This window comes from Aegilops tauschii, chromosome 7, assembly GCF_002575655.3.
Source record: "Aegilops tauschii subsp. strangulata cultivar AL8/78 chromosome 7, Aet v6.0, whole genome shotgun sequence".
In the NCBI taxonomy this organism is placed as follows: Eukaryota; Viridiplantae; Streptophyta; class Magnoliopsida; order Poales; family Poaceae; genus Aegilops; species Aegilops tauschii.
The window spans coordinates 219,948,823-219,970,036 of NC_053041.3; the positions used below are offsets into that span (position 1 = coordinate 219,948,823).

The 21,214-nt window shown below is 44.8% G+C and overlaps 1 protein-coding gene across 1 annotated transcript; it reads right to left on the minus strand.

Moving 5' to 3' along the window:
* Positions 1 to 720: 720 nt before the first annotated feature.
* On the minus strand, positions 721 to 2,314 carry LOC141027052 (uncharacterized). The gene is made up of 2 exons (XM_073503973.1): positions 1,805 to 2,314; positions 721 to 1,710 (listed from the first exon to the last, which is right to left on the minus strand). Exons 1-2 carry the CDS (start codon positions 2,312 to 2,314, stop codon positions 721 to 723), a joined length of 1,500 nt encoding a protein of 499 aa, XP_073360074.1.
* Between the last annotated feature and the right edge of the window lie 18,900 nt (positions 2,315 to 21,214).

A 21,214-nucleotide genomic window follows, 5' to 3' on the forward strand; every position in this document is an offset into this window, starting at 1 on the left:
TAGGTTTTTTGGCACTACGTCGACATAATATCAACCATGTGAATCAATACATATTACTCGCATTCTAATACTACATTGCACAATCTCAATAAAAAACATGGTCCATATAGTTCTTAATGGTCTTCATAGTCTCACATAAATTGAAGAAAGCATCAAACTAGACACACATGGTCTGTATGGTTCACGACAATCATGAATGTAAAAGAGTTTAACAAGCAATAGCAAATGGTTTGGCATATCACAACACTAAAGCATCACAAGTTGACAAGCAATGTAACTATCAATTGGAGATCATCTAGAGCCTGAAAAGCACGTCTACTTGTTGTGTTGTTGTCCTCTCTTCTTATTCCTTGTAGGTTTTGTACTTGCCTTTCTCTTTCTGCTAGTTGTCGTGCTTTCTTGCGAAGGCTACAAAAACATTGGTCAAATTTGAGACCACAAGTTCATCTCCAAGAGTTCATATTGCACAACAATAGTGTGAGCTTACCATGAAGGTTGTAGTTCGTGGTTGTGTGGATGGTGAAGCCTGAGGGAACGTGGATGGTGCAGCCCGAGGCTATCATTAATACATGTTATAAATATTATAATTCATAATACAATATTAAAATGATGGATATTGAGAGCTCACCACATTAGGTGCAGCCCGGGGGAGTGTGGGTGGTGCAGCTGATTGTCGTTGATGTGAAGGCTGCTACTCACAAATTTAATAAATATTGCAATTCATAGTACATGAATGTAAATTGGAAAATAATGAGAGCTCACTGCATTAGATGTTCCAGCCATGCCTCTGTTTCTCCTCTCACAAGATGTTCTATTATGCCCAATCTGTTTGCATTTCCCACAACGAATGGTAGTACCAGCTTTGCTAACTCTACTGCTCCCTGGCTTCTCATCTGGTTCTTTTGTTCTTGACTTCTTCTTTCTGCCAGGCATCGCAATGTGCCCAGGTGCCACTGGCCTAGGTCTATCTGAAATTGACCATGCAGATATGCCTTCCATAGGCTGAAGGCAATGCTCGTAGGTTTTTCTAAACTCCTCAACATGGTAGCACTTTGCAATATAGTCATCAAGGCTATTTGTATGATAATATATGCAAGCTATAGCATGTGAACAAGGAAGCCCCGAAAGTTGCCAATACCTGCAGGTACATGTCCTCTCTTCAAGTTTAACAATAAACCTATGCTCACGAAGCTTAACTTCATAAGAATCATTGCCATTCCAGATTGCATGGCAATATGCAGACTGGTTTATGCTCTTCTTCAATTTCTTTATTAGGTTAGGACAAATAATGACACTGGCAGCCCACTTATCTAGTTGAGTTCTCATCTCTTGTATTCTAACCATCACCTTGCATCGGATAGCTTCAAGCATGGTAATTATGGGCATGTACCTAGCTTGAACTATCCACTTATTGAATGATTCACATATATTATTATCCACGGAGTCACAGTTAGAGCCTAACTTGAACCAGGCCCTACTGCAGTGATGTGGGTCTTTTTCCATCATTGCTTTGGCACCATCTGGTGTCTCTTGTGCCAAAAAAGCCCTTGCTTGATTGAACAACATTGGGCATGGAGCTTTCGCACACGCCCAGAAAAGTTTCTGCCATTTCTTATCTCTAAATTTCTTTCTCCAATTGGCATAAATGTGCCTAGCACAATTACGATGCTCTGCCTTCGGAATCCAGTTTTGCACAGCATTAAGAATACCCTAAGTCAAAAAAAAGATGGATAAAAGGGTTAGCATATAAGATAAAATTATCACTAAAATAAACTAATGTCCATAAACATCAAGTAGAAAATACCTTTCGTTGATCAGATATTATTACCGAACCGTCTCCATCTCCTAGCTTCAGATCATTGAACAATACAGAACAAAACCAATTCCAATAATCCTTGGTCTCTTTATCAACTGATGCCCAAGCGATAGGATAAATCTGATTGTTGGCATCTCTACCAACGGCACACAAAAGCTCTCTTGCTCTTCCTTTGAAAAAGCACCCATCAAGTCCAATTACTTTCCTACAACCAGCAAGAAAGCCTTTTCTACAAGCTTCAAAACAAACATAGAATCTGTAAAATGTCGGCTTTTGAAAGTCAGGGTGCAACTTGACAATCACAGTGCTACCGGGGTTGCTTCTAGGTAGCTCATTTTGGTAATCAAACACTTTGCCGTATTCACCAGACTGTGCATCCATCATTCTAGCAACAACTATAGCCTTAGCTTTCTTGATCTTTGATATGTGCACATTTGCAAACATCTCTTCTTGGACTGCCTGTTGTAGGTGTGCAACACTACACTGTGGATTTGCCATTATCAAATTTTGGAACTTGTTTGCAATTCTAGTTGCAGTCACCAACTTACTATCTCTTCTCTGAGGGCATATGTGCTCATCTTTGTAAGAAGTTACCTGCCAACTCTCGAACCTGCTAGTTTTCTTCAACAAGCAAACCCAAGGACACAAAGGCCAACTACAAACTGCCCTTACTCTGTCACCCTCATCCTTCACAAATTTGATTTCTTTCTTCTCATTAAGACCATAGTTGATAATGGCTTGCTTGAACTCCTATTTGCCACTAAATTTCATGCCAAGCTCAAAATATGGCATGTTTGCTTTTTCATCAAACCTTGGATACTTCGACTCTTTACGAACAAGTTCACCTTCACTATCTTCATCCAATGATTCATCATCATCACTAGAGTTAGCTTCTATTTGTTGTGGCACATCATTGAACTTGAGATCACCTTCAAGATTAGGAGCTTTACCAGCCTTCACCAAAGCCTTGAATTCTTGATAACTATGGTGAATATTTGCTGCCTCATCATCATCAGAAGAATCATCATCCGGAGCATAGTCTGACTCATCGGAAGAAATGTCGGAATCAACTCCACATGCTTCAACTGTGTGACTTGGTGCTGCCCTATGCACTGCCAATTGTTTCTTTCCTTGCACATGTCCTGAAGACATATTCTCACAATCCTTGTTGCCACCAACATGCATCTCATCACCAAAATCTGGTTCGGGAAATGGGATGCCAATGTCTCCATGATCTGGAAACATTCCTTCTATCTCGTCCTCTGTAAATCCATCATTCATTACCTCATTTGACTCAACTTTTTTTTCTCTTGGTTCTTCAACATATATGTCCACAACGCCATCAATAGAAATATGTTGTAACATTACCGTGCATGCCTCATCATTCCAAAGACAACTAAGGCCACCGAACAAACATTTCCCAGGCACCAACCAATGCAATATTTCTCCATCTAAAATTGTGTGGTGAAGCCTCAAGTGGCGTTGAATCTCTGCCATTCCACATCTATCGCGGAGAATCATAGACAAAGCTTCTTCCCCTCCCACATAATCCAATAATTGCCCATGATTCATAAATTTTCCATCGAAGTGGAATCGAACCGTCAAATAGTCCTTCCTTGACATCTAGCAGCTGCCAAAAATAAACACGGTAATTCAGAATTTTAATGTACTTCACGAAAGAAAAAAAGTAAATGTAATAAAAGCACGGTGAGCTAAAACAAGATCAGTGCATAATTTTTATATAAGCTTACAGGATCACACTTCCTTCTAATTGTACACTTCTAAAGAAATTATCTGCATCCAAACTTCAAATACGATGTTGTTTCTGTCCTATAGTAACCTCAAATCATTTGTATGCGTCTGTACTAGTTAGATGCTTAGCTAGTAATAAAACCACTTTGGTGCTTAGCAAGTAATAAGACTAGTAACCAATAAGCTAGTAATTAGTTGTTTCAATCCATAGCATGTGCGTCCATGCAAGCACGTAACCTGCCTTGTGACGATGAATACTGTTGGGTCCCTGCAGAGGCGGAGGACGAAAAAAAATTAAGGTGAGGCGAACTCTTAAGTAAAGGTCAATACACACTACCAATGCACATTAATATTTTCATGTGATCCTCAACAAAATATACATGCTCTTCTTCCATGAAATTCACTTGACCTTGATGAGTGTCATGTGTCGAAACATTGACACATTCATAGGTGTTTGGATTGGAGCTACTACCACTACCAAGTACTTCAAAATATATTTTTCAAATATGTAGTTCACAACACTAAATTGTCACTAAAAAACTAAAATCATTACAATTGTATATTACAAGCTATTAAAAAATGCTACTGAAATTTAGAGATATACCCCTCCCCTTTGGCTTTGCTAGCCCCTCTTTCCTCTCAACTTTCAGTTGGGGACGACGCTACCCTGCACTGCGTTCTACTGGCTGTGAAGGATGCCAAGTTGAGCGTTGGCTTTTAAAGCGCTAGAACAAGTCCACCGGAAGTTGTACATGTACGTGTACGTGCAAAACTAGAAGAAGCAAGCAACCTAACAGCTCGATTGATCTTCCTTGCAACAGTGCACGCACGGTTAGGCAGAAGGACACGTAGGTACGTGATCTGGTAGAGACTAGCTCATAACTGATCAGATTGACTCGATCTCAACGGAAAAACTCATGGCGACTCACGAACTAAAAACTCGTGCCAGCTGAGAGATGCACATGCATAGGTATAAGAAAATTTTACAAACGATTCAAGGTATGGCGGCCGCCAGCCCTTGCCCACTGGAGTCCTCCGCCAGTGGGTCCCTGTACTCCAGCGCGTCAACTAGAGAGTCCTTTTTCCATTACGCATGCACCCTGCAAGTCAGATGAAAGAAATCAACACACGTGCAAAGCAAGAGACGAGCAGAAAGATCAGCCTCTAGCGACGAATGAGGAGACGGGACAGCGCCGCCGGCTGCCGGCGGCGACCGGCGGCTGCTTAGCCTAGCGGCAGAAGGGCATGACGCATGGGGGAGGAGATCAAGGAGACACGCGGCGGCAGCGACGGTGGAGACCTGGATGGTGGCGGCGCCGGCGGAGACCTAGGTTGATCGATGTGCGAACGATACCTCGACAAACCCTTGCATGACTAGCTGACTAGACAGTTTACGTGGCAAGGAGACGAGAAAATCCACCATGTGGCAGAAAAAACCGGAGCTAAATCAAGTCGACTTGTGCGAGGGATGCATTTTGAACGGTTTTTATAGTTTGAGGTTGAAGTTTGAACCAAAGCAAAGTTAAGGGTTGTAAAATGAACGGTGAGACAAGTTTAGGCCCTGTTTGATTCATAAGTCCTAGTATTTTTTTTGTCCCAACTTATAAGTCCCAAGTCCCTAAAAAGTCCCTATCTGTTTGGTTCCTGGGACTTAACATGGACTAAAAGAACATATTACAACTATAAGTCTCTGTAAGACTCTCCTTGAGAGTCTTATTTCATAAGTCCCAAATGCCCACTTTAAGTCCCTATAAGTCCCTCCTGTTTGATTTAGACGAGACTTATAGGGACTTTTTTAAGTCCCTAAACCAACAAGTCCCTGAAAACATACACCCTCTTAGGGGTAATATGGACTTCTCTCTTTGAATAACACAGATGAAGCAGTCATCAATGGCATTCAGGCGAACTTTCTACTGATGTTTATTAGTACGTGTAATGTAATGGTAAGAGACAAGTCGTGGCCGTATTGCCCGACATAGATGAAGCTGTTTTGTGGCCTGAGTCACAGGGAGAGCAACTATAATGGGATGAGCTGAGAGGCACCCTACCCCCGTCCCATCTACTAATAACCAACCTGGCCCCTCTGGTCTCCCTACAAGAAAAGAAGTCCCTCCGGTCGTATTCAGCCACAGTATACGGAGATTGAAGAGTCCATGCGGACCCCACGAGCCAGCGAGTTCAACATCTCAGGGACCCGCTTATATATGCCTGATTAGAAGCCTGCAACTACTTTTAATTGCTGAAATGACTTCGATTTGATTATCACAGTACAACTCACTAATGCAGGTATGCCTAGATGCAACATGCAAGCCATGTCATGTTCATGCATCCAACACCCTCGTTTTTCCACTCGTCGTGGCGCACGTGCGGACCACGTGATCGTCCCTCTGAGTTTTTTTTAATGGGAGATCCAGCAGCAGGAGGAGATTGGATCTCCATGTCTCCGCCTCCCATTGTGGTTCCTTTGTTTTTCCGATCTCTTCTTGCTTGGCTAGACTATGGGTGCTTTGTTCAGGCTAACCTGCATTTAAGTTATGCTTCAGGTTCAGCCGTGTGTCGTCTCAGTTAACGACAATTCAGCAGATCTGTCAGTAAGTTCAGACCCTCTTCGTCGCGAAATAGATCTGTAGATCGCATCTTGCAGCCAGACCCAGCTCGCGCTAAACAATCTCTCCGGTCTGAAAGACGGAACATTCATGTTACTAGCATCGAAAAATGATTCCGTGGACACGAGACATGGCCAACCTGTGCTACTGCTAGTACGATGGAGCTAAGCAGCCGTTGACAAGGTGAGCTGTGGCCTTGAAGCGCCTGTCCCCGAACCCAAGAACACCGGTCCAGGCGCTCGCCCGGATCGAAATCGCCGTGTCGTCCACATGTGGCATGGCACATCTCAGGTGCCGGGAGATGCCGGCCAGTGGCATCCATGATCCATCCATCTATTACTGGAGCAATCGATTCCTGCTGCCAAATACTTAAGTTCTTAATGAACTCCTGCTGTGGCCGTGATAGTAGATAGATTCAGACACAGGAGTAGAAACAATCAATCCAGTCACTTCATTTTTCCTTTGCAAGCTGTCCTTCAGAAATGGGCTGCACAGATCGCCCGTGCGGCGAATACGAAAAGCAAGGGGCGCTTTTGCGCGCAGAAGCGTCCGCTACTAACGACGCGCGGCGCACGCTTGCACGTGACCGCCCCGCGTTCGTTCGTTACCTACAAAACCAATGATTAGACTAGCAGCTCACGGCCGCACGCCACGGCGAGGAGGAGGCGGGGGCGACGCCGTGGGTTGGACTCAAAGCCGCCTTTTGGCCCCCGCGCGCGGCCAGGGACCGCGCGAATAGCCGCCGTCAAGCCGCCTGTGCGCGCCGGTTGCTTAACGTGTTGCTTACTAGGGTGTAGGACGACGGGCTCGATCAACATCGGAACTAAGATTTGGTGCATGTACGTACTCCTGATGCGGGTGCCATATTGCCGGGAATATTTTGTTTCCGTATTGGGCTGTGAATGGAGAGTTTGCTTGAGGAATCGGCTCCGTTTCTCCCTCGGTGCACCTCTCAATTCTCGGCTCGCTAAACCGGCGAGTCCGTGTTTGTGCGTCTCCGACGGATCGGTGGTCAAACTTGAAAGCCATTGCTAACAGTCAAAGAAAGCCTCATTAAACAATCACGTGCCGCTAGTCAAACTCTGAGCTGCACGCAGCGCGGACACCTTTAACAAATACGCATGCCCCGCTCGTGGTAACATAGGAAAACCAGGGGTAGGGGTACTAGGCTACGGTGCAGCAATGATGCGTCCATAAGCATTTGACTAACCAACGCCTAGTGTTAATAAAGGGAAGCCATGATATATCCACTAGCTAATCATTTGCAAACTGAAAAGTATCCCTGATTTCCTACTCCTAGGTTACTGGGGGCTCATATTTCATGCGGCGGGGGATTTAATTTTGCGGTTGATGCAAGCAAAGGACGACGTCGCCGCCCATGTCATGCTCCCGTCACAGCCGTTGTGTGATTTTTCCTCCTTTTCTTGGTTGCGCGGCGACCATCTGTTGCTTCTGAATATGGCGCGGTTGTCTGGTCCTAATCGGGTTCGGCTGGGTGCCAAGGCAGGCGCAAGTCTTTTGTTTGCATGTACACATCCGCGTACGTTACGGCGATAATGGCTCCTTTCCTGGATCTTTTGTCGTCTCTCGTCTCGTATGAGCGCGTCGAAGATAGCGTGTGTTCGTCTCTACGTCGCACCACATTGGCAACGCCAAAATATGCATTGGAGTGAGAGATGGTTAGTTTTCTGAACAATTCTATTTAAGTTTAAGTTTTAGATTCGATACTGGTGCTCTCATTCTTCTAGATTTTTATGCTGCTCTTTGGCGAAGTCCGTTCTGTGGGAGACAACGTTTTTGAATATTTGAGCGATTTTTCATGAAGTTTAATCTAGAAAAACAGTAGATAAAACAACATACTCATAATAGAGATGGTAATCGACCAAGTAACAAAGTGATGTAACTAATCATGCAATCAGATACGTAAAGGACGAACATCATACGGTGTGGAGAAAAAAGAGGTGGTCGCGCCGATCATCGTGTCACCAAAGAAGTCGTCGATGTCGGAAAAGTAGTCGTCCGCAGACACAATGAAGAAGAATCCAACAATCGAGCGAAAGCGCTCCCTAGAATCCCGATCCCCTCTCCTGTACAAGATCACAAGAGGCGAGGTTTCAAAGGCCCATTGTCTCACTTAGTGTTGTACGTCGAGGAGCGACAACATGGCACATACCAGCGCGTGTATGTGCCATTTTCTCGAACTCTTAGTGTTGTATGAGATAACCAACCTTAGAGCATCTATAACCGGGTGCCTCAACCCCCTCCTTATACGCACGGGCGAACGCCCCGGTCAGTGACCAGTTAAAAAAAGCCGACCCAGACGGGCGCCTCAAACGGGTCTCAATCGCCCGGGCTGACCGGCACCCCTCATATCCAGCCCAATTGTAGGGCGTATATGGGGATGCCCGGGCGTGCTCGAGCACGTTGACGATGACATGTACCTAGGATAGGGTCTTTAGGCCTGACCTAGACGCCCTACCCAAGGACACTACACAAGAGTTCAAGGCCTATAAAGTTCAACAGAAGATACCGACTGAAATACCCATGAAGTGCAATCCACTCGACAGAAGATTCCACTCGGATACCTCAATTCCACTCGACCATCGCTATTTCACTCGACCGTACAAGAATCCACTCGGAGTACAGAATACCTAGAATCACTCTAGGATGGCAACGGTCAGGCATTCACTCCGTCGTCATAAAGACCATTTAACACAGGCGTTACCAGTAACGTTCAGGACTTAACTCTCATTGAACCCTGGTGTAACTGAGGACAGTGAAGGGTCGGCGCACTCTATATAAGTCACCCTTCCCCTCTTGCACAAGGGTTCACACCCCCTCTAACTCAACACTCCAATTAACAGAGCTCCCGCAGCACCGAGACGTAGGGCTTTTACCTCTTCCGAGAGGCGGCTGAACTCGTAAATCCGAGTGTACAACTTCATCGCAGCTAGGACTCTGCCCTCTCCTACGTACCCCCATACTCTACTGTCAGATCCGTTCCCATGAAAGTTGGTGCCCACCGTGGGGCAGGCGTCTGAGCGACTTCCGGTAAGGTTGCGATTTTCGATCTTCATCAACATGGTTTCCGGCGGTGGATTGACCCTGGGTCGTGAGATCCGTCTCGGCGCGCTCACCTTCATCGCCGACGACTCCGCCTGGCTCCAGGAAGCCCCCCTCGACGTCGAGGCTCTCCCCATTCACGGGGTAGCGCACTTCCGCGTGAGTGCTTGCGGCGTCCTCCTACGGCAGCCGTCGACTCAGTATCGGTCGGCTCCCGTGTCTTCGCTCCGCTGTCCGCCGCTGCAAGCGATCCGGTAGCTCGCGGCTCCAGCGATGGGTGAAGCATGCGGTGGCTCGTCAGTCGACCACCCCTCAAATCGCGGCGATTGAGCCTGATGAATCTCTCTATGGGTTGTTCGATCTGCCGACTGGCCATTCAGATACGCTTTCCGAGTGCGAGAGCAACGATCCTGCGGCGGAAGTCCTCATGGTCAACTCCCGGCGCAGTCCGCCCGGATTCAACCGCGGCGGAGGCGACAACAGTGGCCCGTTGCGTGACAACGACGAGCATTACCCTCAAGCCCTCACTGCGGAGCAGAGGGAAGAGCTGCATCGCAGAAACAATCAGGCTCTCAGACCCCCATCGTTGGGCAGACCTCCGAGGCTCGGGCTTTGGAGACTGCGCGTTTAGCCACCCTGGCTAAGCGTACGCGCCTGGAGAATCTTCAGCAAGCACTCGACGACTGTGCCCGCAGGCAAATTCTGGGTTCCAGTCGACGGCGGCGACAATTGTTTCCGACTGGGCCTCGTGAAGATTGTCAGGTATACGTACCCCAATCCAGAATGTTGTAGAAGCTGCACGTATTGCAGATTCAATCCAGCTGTCCCATTCCGAGGCTGGTAGAGGGTTGCAACAGATTCGAGCAATGCTCAGGGCGGCCGGGGAACAGAACTCAGTTGTTTCTCAGTCGCGCAACATGATTCACAGTAGGTCCGTCATGGCGGACACAGTTCAGTCAGCACCAAGCCCAAGATCGCCTCCATGGCGTGAAGATCTTGGTTATCACCAGGACTAGTACCTTGGTCGAGGCCACGGGTAGTTTGATCCTCGATATCGCCGTGATGACCATCGTCGAGTGCCTACGCCCCCTCCGAGGGGTGGTTCATACGTGCCCCGGCGGTATGATGACAGGCGCCCGTACGGTGACGAGCGGAGAATTCCTGTCGACCCGAGGGAGCCTGGGTTTGATGCGAGGTCAGTCCTTGTATGGCACTTGGTTGACAGAGGCAGAGCTAACAGAGAAGGGCTAGACAAAGATCGTTCGAGTGGAAGCAGGGCGTTCATTTCTGGGCCCAAATGTTTCAGCAGAGCCATTCGAGCAGCTGAGAATCCGCCCAACTTCAGGTTGGCTGCGGGAGTGAGCAAGTTTACTGGCGAGTCGAAGCCGGACACGTGGTTAAAAGATTACCGAGTGGCGGTGCAGATTGGTGGAGGCAACGACGAAGTAGCCATGAAGCACCTCCCCTTGATGCTTGAAGGTTTGGCCAGGGCTTGGTTGAAACAGTTAGCTCCTGGAAGCATATTCTGTTGGGAAGATTTGGCCCGAGTGTTTATCAAGACATTCGAAGGCACTTGCAAGTGCCCTGCTGGGCTGTCTGAGTTGCAGCACCATGTCCAGAAGCCCAATGAAACTTTGAGGGATTACATCCAGCGGTGGACTACACTTCATCATCTGGTGGAGAATGTTTCAGAGCACCAAGCCGTCTGTGCTTTCAAGGAAGGTGCGCGGTACACAGTGCTCACACTAAAATCCGTTCGCTCCGGGGCCATGACTCTGAATCGGATGATGGAAATAGCCACTCGGTATGCGAATGGCGAAGAGGAAGACCGACTCCGCAATGGGAAAGGGAAGACGGTCGACCATGACACCGGGGGTGGAAACCCCAGTCGGAAATAGAAACGCAAGGCCGAAGCCACTAGACAGGCTGAAGCAGCTGTGGTGATTACCCAAGGAAAGCTTAATGGAAAACCCAAGGGGCCGTGGGTGCCCAAACAGTTGAAGGATCAGTCTGGACAGGACGTCCTGGATTTGCCGTGTCACGTTCACACGAAGAAGGATGAAGACGGTAACTTGATTCTGCCCAAGCATACCACTCGACAGTGCAGACTCCTGATTCAGCAGTTCCGAGAGGGTCAGCCCAGTCAAAAGGACTCTGATAAGGATAAAGATGAGGAAAAGGACGATGGTTACCCGAAGGTCAATGCTACCTTGGTGATTTTTGCTGACGTTGAGAGCAAAAGTCGACTGAAAGTAATAAATAGGGAGGTGAACATGGTTGCTCCAGCAACTACGACATACCTGAAGTGGTCAAAGACTCCCATTAGTTCGACCAATCCGATCACCCAGCTCACGTTGCTACCCCCAGGCGGCAAGCTTTGGTGGTCGACCCAGTCATTGGGGGCACCCAACTGACTAAAGTTCTCATGGACGGTGGCAGTGGTCTGAACATTCTATATGCTGAGACCCTCTAGGGGATGGGCATTCCGATGTCCCAACTCGGTGAAAGCAACATGCAATTCCACGGAGTCATCCCAGGGAAGAAGGCAAAGTCCTCAGACAGATTGCTCTGGATGTGGTTTTTGGTGATTCCAAGAATTTTTGCAAGGAGAAGTTGACGTTTGAGGTAGTGGATTTCCACAGTGCCTATCATGCTATTTTGGGCAGACTGCCATATGCTCATTTCATGGCCTGTCCATGTTACGTGTATCTTAAGCTGAAGATGCCCCGACCCAAGGGTGTGATCACGGTCACTGGGAACAGGCAGAGAGCAGAGGAATGCCTCCAGAAGGGGTCCAAGATCGCTGACGAGCAAATGGCAGTGGTTGAACTGGAAGAATACAAGAAGAACGTCGATCCGAGCGATCTGCTCCGAGCCAAGAAGCCCGCTTCTGAAGCCGCTTTTCAGTCAGCCAGTGAGATGTAGCCAGTTCACATTCACCCGGAAGATCCCACAGCTGCTCCGACCCATATCTCAACGACACTCGACAGCAAATAAGAAGCCGCCCTCATCCAGTTCCTCCGTGAGAACTGGGACATCTTCGCAAGGAGACCTTCAGACATGCCAGGTGTACCCAGGGGACTGGCTGAGCATCGTTTGCGTGTCGACTCCAAGGCCAAACCAGTCAAAGAGCCTCTCCGTCGGTCCGCTGCGGAAAAGAGGAAGGCGATTGGCGAGGAAATGGCTCGGCTCCTGGCAGCTGAGTTCATCCGCGAGATATGCCACTCCGAGTGGCTCGCCAATGTCGTCATGGTCCCCAAAAAGGATAATTCACTTCGTATGTGTATTGATTTCAAGCATATCAATCGGGCCTGCCCGAAAGATCATTTTCTGCTCCCCCGCATCGATCAGATAGTCGACTCGACTACGGGGTGTGAGCGTTTGTATTTTCTAGATATGTATTCTGGGTACCATCAGATCCGACTGTATGGGCCCGATGAAATAAAAATGACCTTCATCACCCCGTTCGGGTGTTTTTGCTATGTCATCATGCCTTTCAATCTCAAGAATGCTGGCGCCACATTCATGCGCATGATCCAAAAGTGCCTGCTCACTCAGATCGGTCGGAATGTGGAAGCATATATGGATGATATCATGGTTAAGTCACACAAGAGTTCCGACCTGTTGTCTGACCTCGCTGAAAGCTTTGCCAATCTGAGAAGATATGACATCAAGCTGAATCCATCCAAGTGCACATTCGGAGTTCCTAGAGGAAAGTTGCTCGGTTTTCTCATTTTCGAACGAGGGATAGATGGAAATCCCGAAAAGATTGGTGCAATTCTCCGAATGAAATGCCCTGTGCGAGTGCATGACGTTCAGAAGCTTACAAGTTTTCTTGTTGCATTAAGTCGATTCATTTCTCATCTCGGTGAAAAGGCATTGCATCTTTACCGACTGGTGAAAAAGTCTGATACATTCAAGTGGACTCCTGAAGCTGAAGCAGCGTTTGTGGAGCTCAAAGCCCTGCTTTCCACCCAGCTGATGCTTGTTGCTCCGATCAGCAAAGAGCCTCTACTGTTATATATTGCAACCACTGGTCAAGTTGTCAGCATAGTGCTCACAGCGGAGCGAGAAGAAGAAGGCAAGGCCTATAAAGTTCAATGCCCAGTGTATTACATCTCTGAAGTCTTGACTCCATCCAAGCAAAGGTATCTGCATTACCAGAAGCTTGTTTATGGAATTTATTTTACTGTAAGAAAGTTGCACATTATTTCCAAGACCAGTAGGTTTCAGTCGTTAGCGACGCTCCGTTGTCTGAAGTCTTGAACAACCGAGATGCAACCGGCCGAGTGGCTAAGTGGGCAATTGAACTTCTTCCTCTGGATACCAAGTTTGAAGCAAAGAAGGCGATCAAGTCTCAAGCAAATCGCGGATTTCTTGGCCGAGTGGATTGAGCAACTGCAGCCGACTTAGGTTCACTCGAAACACTAGACCATGTTCTTTGATGGATCTAAGATGTTAAATGGTTCTGGTGCGGGAGTTGTCCTGGTGTCCCCAAGAGGCAATAAACTCAGTTATGTCCTCCAGATTCACTTATTCCTCCAATAATGAAGTTGAATATGAAGCACTCCTCTACGGGTTGCGTATGGCCATCTCACTCGGTGTCCATCGCCTGATGGTCTACGGCGACTTGGATTTGGTAGTTAATCAGGTGATGAAGGAGTGGGATGTCAGGAACTCTGCCATGAACGGATACTGCAACACAGTAAGGAAGTTGGAAAAGAAGTTTGAAGGATTGGAGCTCCACCACATACCCCGAATCAAGAATCAAGAAGCTGATGACCTGGCAAAAATAGGTTCCACTCGGAAGCCTATCCCCATTATTGTGTTTCTGGAGCATCTCCATACCCCGTCAGTACAAGAAGATCCCTTTATTGAAGAAACTCCCCAACCAATAAGTTCTACCAATCCGACGGAAGCCGAGGTGCCAGCAGTTATCGACCAAGTTATGGAGATTCTGGTAATCACCCTCGACTGGACAGTGCCATATATTGCATATCTGCTCAGGCAGGAGCTTCCGGAGGATGAAGTTGAAGCACGTCAGATCGTCCGCAGGTCCAAGGCCTTCACAGTAATAAGAGAACAGCTCTACAGAGAAAGTGTTACTGGTGTGGCTCAACGATGTATCTCTCCAGAAGAAGGTCGGCTGATATTAGATGAGATCCACTCGGGGACCTGTGGTCACCATGCGTCGTCGTGGACCATCGTGGCCAAAGCATACCGAGCAGGATTCTACTGGCCACGAGCCAATGAAGCAGCAAAGGTAATCGTTGAGAAGTGTGAGGGTTGTCAATTCTACGCAAACAAGTCCCACAAGCCCGCATCTGCCTTGAGAACCATTCCACTCGTCTGGCCGTTCACCGTGTGGGGTTTGGATGAGGTTGGACCTCTCAGGACTGGCAGGAGTGGCTTCACTCATCTGCTTGTAGTAGTCGACAAGTTCACCAAATGGATTGAGGGAAAGCATATCAATAACTTAGACTCAAGCACAGTCATCAGTTTTATAAAAGAGTTGGTATTCCGATATGGAGTTCCACACAACGGCTCAAATTTCGATTCGAAAGAATTCAAGGAGTTTTGTGCTACCTCTTGAGCTTGCGTTGGTTTTTCCCTTGAAAAGGGAAGGGTGATGCAGCAAAGTAGAGTAAGTATTTCCCTCAGTTTGAGAACCAAGGTATCAATCCAGTAGGAGACAACGCGCAAGCCACCGAATACCTGCACAAACAAACACCAACTTGCACGCAACGCAATAAAGGGGTTGTCAATCCCTTCACGGTTATTTACAAAGTGAGATATGATAGAGATGGATAAATGGTAAAGTAATATTTTTGGTTTATGGAACGGAAAGTAAAAGGTTGCAAAGTAATGGAACAACGACAGAAATTGGCAAGTTGATGGAAAATTAATATGATGTAAAATAGACCCGGGGGCCATAGGTTTCACTAGAGGCTTCTCTTAAGATTGAAATTATTACGGTGGGTGAACAAATTACTTCCGAGCAATTGATAGAAAAGCGCAAAGTTATGACGATATCTAAGGCAATGATCATGAATATAGGCATCACGTCCGTGTCAAGTAGGCCGAAATGATTCGGCATCTACTACTATTACTCCACACATCGATTGCTATCCAGCACGCATCTAGAGTATTAAGTTCATAAAGAACGGAGTAACGCTTTAAGCAAGATGACATGATGTAGAGGAATTAACTCAAGCATTATGATGAAAACCCCATCTTTTTATCCTCGATGGCAGCAATACAATACGTGCCTTGCTTCCCCTACTGTCACTGGGAAAGGACACCGCAAGATTGAACCCAAAGCTAAGCACTTCTTCCATTGCAAGAAAAACCAATCTAGTCGGCCAAACCAAATCGATAGTTCGAAGAGACTTGCAAAGATATCAAATCATGCATATAAGAATTCAGAGAAGATTCAAATAATATTCATAGATAAGCTGATCATAAATCCACAATTCATCGGATCTCGGCAAACACACCACAAAAGAGTATTACATCGAATAGATCTCCAAGAACATCGAGGTGAACATGGTATTGAGAATCAAAGAAACAGAAAAATCCATCTAGCTACTAGCTATGGACCCGTAGGTCTATGGTAAACTACTCACGCTTCATCGGAGAGGCAGTGGTGTTGATGTAGAAGCCCTCCGTGATCGAATCCCCCTCCGGCAGAACGCCGGAAAAGGCCCCTAGATGGGATCTCACGGGTACAAAGGTTGCGGTGGTGGAAAAGTGGTTTCGTGGATCCCCTAGAAGTTTTTGGGGTATAAGAGAATATATAGGATGAAGATCTAGATCAGGGCGTCACCGAGGGGCCCACAAGGTCGGGGGCTCGCCCTAGCCCCCTGGGCGCGCTCTCCACGCTTGTGGCCGCCTCGTGGCTCTTCTGACTTGCACTCCAAGTCTCCTGGGTGTCTTCTGGTCCAAGAAAAATCATCGCGAAAGTTTTATTCCGTTTGGACTCCGTTTGGTATTCCTTTTCTGGGGAACTCTAAAACAAGGAAAAAACAGGAACTGGCACTGGGCTCTAGGTTAATAGGTTAGTCCCAAAAATCATATAAAATAGCGTATTAATGCATATAAAACATCCAAAACAGATAATATAATAGCATGGAACAATCAAAAATTATAGATACGTTGGAGACGTATCAAGCATCCCCAAGCTTAATTCCTGCTCGTCCTCGAGTAGGTAAATGATAAAAACAATTTTTTTATGTGGACTGCTACCTAACATATTTATCCATGTAATTCTCTTTATTGTGGCATGAATGTTCAGATCCGTAAGATTCAAAACAAAAGTTTAATATTGACATAATAACAATAATACTTCAAGCATACTAACAAAAAAATTATGTCTTCTCAAAATAACATGGCCAAAGAAAGCTTATCCCTACAAAATCATATAGTCTGGCTATGCTCCATCTTCATCACACAAAATATTTAAATAATGCACAACCCCGATGACAAGCCAAGCAATTATTTCATACTTTTGATGTTGTCAAAAAATTTCAGCTTTCACGCAATACATGAGCGTGAGCCATGGAGATAGCACTATAGGTGGAATAGACGGTGGTTGTGGAGAAGACAAAAAGATGGAGATAGTCTCATATCAACTAGGCGTATCAGCGGTCTATGGAGATGCCCATCAATAAATATCAATGTGAGTGAGTAGGGATTGCCATGCAACGGATGCACTAGAGCTATAATTTTATGAAAGCTCAAAAGAAAACTAAGTGGGTGTGCATCCAACTACTTGCTCACGAAGACCTACGGCAATTTGAGGAAGCCCATCATTGGAATATACAAGCCAAGTTCTATGATGAAAATTCCCACTAGTATATGAAAGTGATATCATAGGAGACTCTCTATCATGAAGATCATGGTGCTACTTTGAAGCCCAAGTGTGGTAAACGGATAGTAACATTGTCCCTCATCTCTTTTCTCTCATTTTTTTATTGGGCCTTCTTTCATTTTTTGCCTCTTTTTTTCGTCTGGAGTCTCATCCCGACTTGTGGGGGAATCATAGTCTCCATCATACTTTCCTCACATGGGACAATGCTCTAATAATGAAGATCATCACACTTTTATTTACTTACAACTCAAAAATTACAACTCGATGCTAGAACAAGATATGACTCTATGTGAATGCCTCCGGCGGTGTACCGGCATGTGCAATGAATCAAGAGTGACATGTATAGAAAATGATGAATGGTGGCTTTGCCACAAATACGATGTCAACTACATGATCATGCAAAGCAATATGACAATGATGATGCGTGTCATAATAAACAGAACGGTGGAAAGTTGCATGGCAATATATCTCAGAATGGCTATGGAAATGCCATAATAGGTAGGTATGGTGGCTGTTTTGAGGAAGGATATATGGTGGGTTTATGATACCGGCGAAAGTTGCGCGGTACAATAGAGGCTAGCAATGGCGGAGAGGTGAGAGTGCCTATAATCCATGGACTCAACATTAGTCATAAAGAACTCACATACTTATTGCAAAAATCTATTAGTCATCGAAACAAAGTACTACGCTCATGCTCCTAGGGGAATAGATTGGTAGGAAAAGGCCATCGCTCGTCCCCGGCCGCCACTCATAAGGAAGACAATCAAAAAATAAATCATGCTCTGACTTCATCACATAACGGTTCACCATACGTGCATGCGACGGGACTCACAAAATTTAACACAAGTATTTCTCAAATTCACAACTACTCACTAGCATTACTCTAATATCACCATCTTCATATCTCAAAACAATCATAAGGAATCAAACTTCTCATAGTATTTAATGCACTTTTATATGAAAGTTTTTTATTGTATCCCTCTTGGATGCCTATCATATTACGACTAATTTTATAACCAAAGAAGATTACCATGCTGTTTAGAGACTCTCAAAATAATATAAGTGAAGTGCAAGAGTTCATCAATTTCTATAAAATAAAACCACCGCTGTGCTCTAAAAGATATAAGTGAAGCACTAGACCAAAATTGCCTGGCTCAAAAGATATAAGTGAAGCACATAGAGTATTCTAATAAATCACGATTCATGCGTGTCTCTCTCAAAAGGTCTGTACAGCAAGGATGATTGTGGCAAACTAAAAAGCAAAGACTCAAATCATACAAGACGCTCCAAGCAAAACACATATCATGTGGTGAATAAAAATATAGCTTCAAGTAAAGTTACCGATAGACAAGACAAAAGAGGGGATGCCTTCCCGGGGCATCCCCAAGCTTAGGCTCTTTGTCCTCCTTGAATATTACCTTGGGGTGCCTTGGGCATCCCCAAGCTTAGGCTCTTGCCACTCCTTATTCCATAGTCCATCAAGTCCTTACCCAAAACTTGAAAACTTTACAACACAAAACTCAAGAGAAAATCTCGTAAGCTCCGTTAGTATAAGAAAATAAATCACCACTTTTGGTACTGTTGTGAACTCATTCTTTATTTATATTGGTGTAATATCTACTGTATTCCAACTTTTCCATGGTTCATACCCCCCGATACTAGCCATAGATGAATCAAAATAAGCAAACAACATGCGAAAAACAGAATCTATCAAAAACAGAACAGTCTGTAGTAACCTGAATAGTTCGCATACTTATGTAACTCCAAAAATCCTGAAAATTAGGACGTCCTAGGCAATTTGTATATCAATCTACTGTAAAGAAATTCAGAGTTTTTCCACGCTCCAGCAGAAAATAAGAATTGTTTTCCTGAGCGCAAAAATTTCTATTTTTTAGCAAGATCAAATCAACTATTACCGTAAGCTATCCCAAAGGTCTTACTTGGCACAAACACTAATTAAAACACAGAACCACATCTAACCAGAGGCTAGATGATTTATTTATTGCAAAACAGAACCTAAAAAGTAAAAACCAAAAAATAAAATTGGGTTGTCTCCCAACAAGCGCTATTGTTTAACGCCCTTAGCTAGGCATTGAGATTTCAATGATGCTCACACGAAAGATAAGAATTGAAGCACAAAGAAGCATCATAAAACATGCGACAAACACATCTAAGTCTAACATGCTTCCTATGCATAGGCATTTTATAAGCAAACAAATTATGAACGCAAGCAAAGACTAGCATATGCAAGGAAAAACAAAGAAACAATAGCAATCTCAACATAAAGAGAGGTAATTTAGTAACATGAATGTTTCTACCACCATATTTTCCTCTTTCATAATAATTACATGTAGGATCATAAGCAAATTCAACAATATAGCTATCACGTAACATATTCTCAACACGATCCACATGCATGCAAAGTTGACACTCTTCCAAAATAGTGGGATTAATATTAACTAAAGTCATGACCTCTCCAAACGCACTTTTATAAAAAAATTCAAAAGATTGGACATTATCCAAATATGTGGGATCTAAAGTTGACACTCTTCCAAACCCACTTTCAATATTATTGCAAACACTACTATCAATCTCATATTCATCATGGGGCTTAAATAAATTTTCAAGATCATAAGAAGAATCACCCCAATCATGATCATTGCAATAAATAGTGGACATAGCAAAACTAGCATCCCCAAGCTTAGGGTTTTGCATATTATTAGCACAACTGAAATTAATAGAATTTATAATAACATTGTTGCAATCATGCTTTTTATTCAAGGAGCTATCGTGAATCACTTTATAATTTTCTTCTTTCAACAGTTCATCACAATTTTCAGATTCACGAATTTCAAGCAAAACCTCATAAAGATAATCTAGTGCACTCAAATCACTAGAAATTGGTTCATCATAATTGGATCTCTTAAAAAGATTAGCAAGTGGATGAGGATCCATAAACTTTTAGCAAGCAAAGATGCAAGCAAAAGGAAGGCACATGGTAACACAAGCAAACAAAAGATCGAACGGAAAGAAGGCAAAGAAAAGGCAAATCTTTTCGAAAATCGTTTTAGAAGTGGGGGAGAGGAAAAAGATAGGTGAATGGAGAATAATGTAATGCAAGAGATGAGAGTTTATGATGGGTACTTGGTATGTCTTGACTTGGCGTAGATCTCCTCGGCAACGGCGCCAAAAATTCTTCCTGCTACCTCTTGAGCTTGCGTTGGTTTTTCCCTTGAAGAGGAAAGGGTGATGCGGCAAAGTAGAGTAAGTATTTCCCTCAGTTCTGAGAACCAAGGTATCAATGCAGTAGGAGACAACACGCAAGCCACCAAATACCTGCACAAACAAACACCAACTTGCACCCAACGCGAAAAAGGGGTTGTCAATCCCTTCACGGTTATTTGCAAAGTGAGATATGATAAAGATGGATAAACGGTAAAGTAATATTTTTGGTATTTTTCGTTTAAGGAACGGAAAGTAAAAGGTTGCAAAGTAATGGAACAGCGACAGAAATTGGCAAGTTGACAGAAAACTAATATTATGTAAAATAGACCCCGGGGCCATAGGTTTCACGAGAGACTTCACTCAAGATAGAAATTATTATGGTGGGTGGACAAATTACTGCCGAGCAATTGATAGAAAAGCGCAAATTTATTAAGATATCTAAGGCAATGATCATGAATATAGGCATCACGTCCATGTCAAGTAGACCGAAACGATTCGGCATCTACTACTGTTACTCCACACATCGACCGCTATCCATCATGCATCTAGAGTATTAAGTTCATAAAGAATGGAGTAACGCTTTAAGGAAGATGACATGATGTAGAGGAATTAACTCAAGCATTATGATGAAAACCCCATCTTTTTATCCTCGATGGCAACAATACAATACGTGCCTTGCTGCCCCTACTGTCACTGGGAAAGGACACCGCAAGATTGAACCCAAAGCTAAGCACTTCTCCCATTGCAAGAAAAACCAATCCAGTTGGCCAAACCAAATCGATAGTTCGAAGAGACTTGCAAAGATATCAAATCATGCATATAAGAATTTAGAAAAGATTCAAATAATATTCATAGATAAGCTGATCATAAATCCACAATTCA

Excerpts from the sequence above, each read along its gene's own strand:
- LOC141027052 (XM_073503973.1), bottom strand. The coding sequence starts at position 2,314 with ATGGCAAATCCACAGTGTAGTGTTGCACACCTACAACAGGCAGTCCAA. Across the intron at positions 1,711-1,804 it reads TAATATCTGATCAACGAAAG|GGTATTCTTAATGCTGTGCA; the intron begins GTATTTTCTACT and ends TTTTTGACTTAG.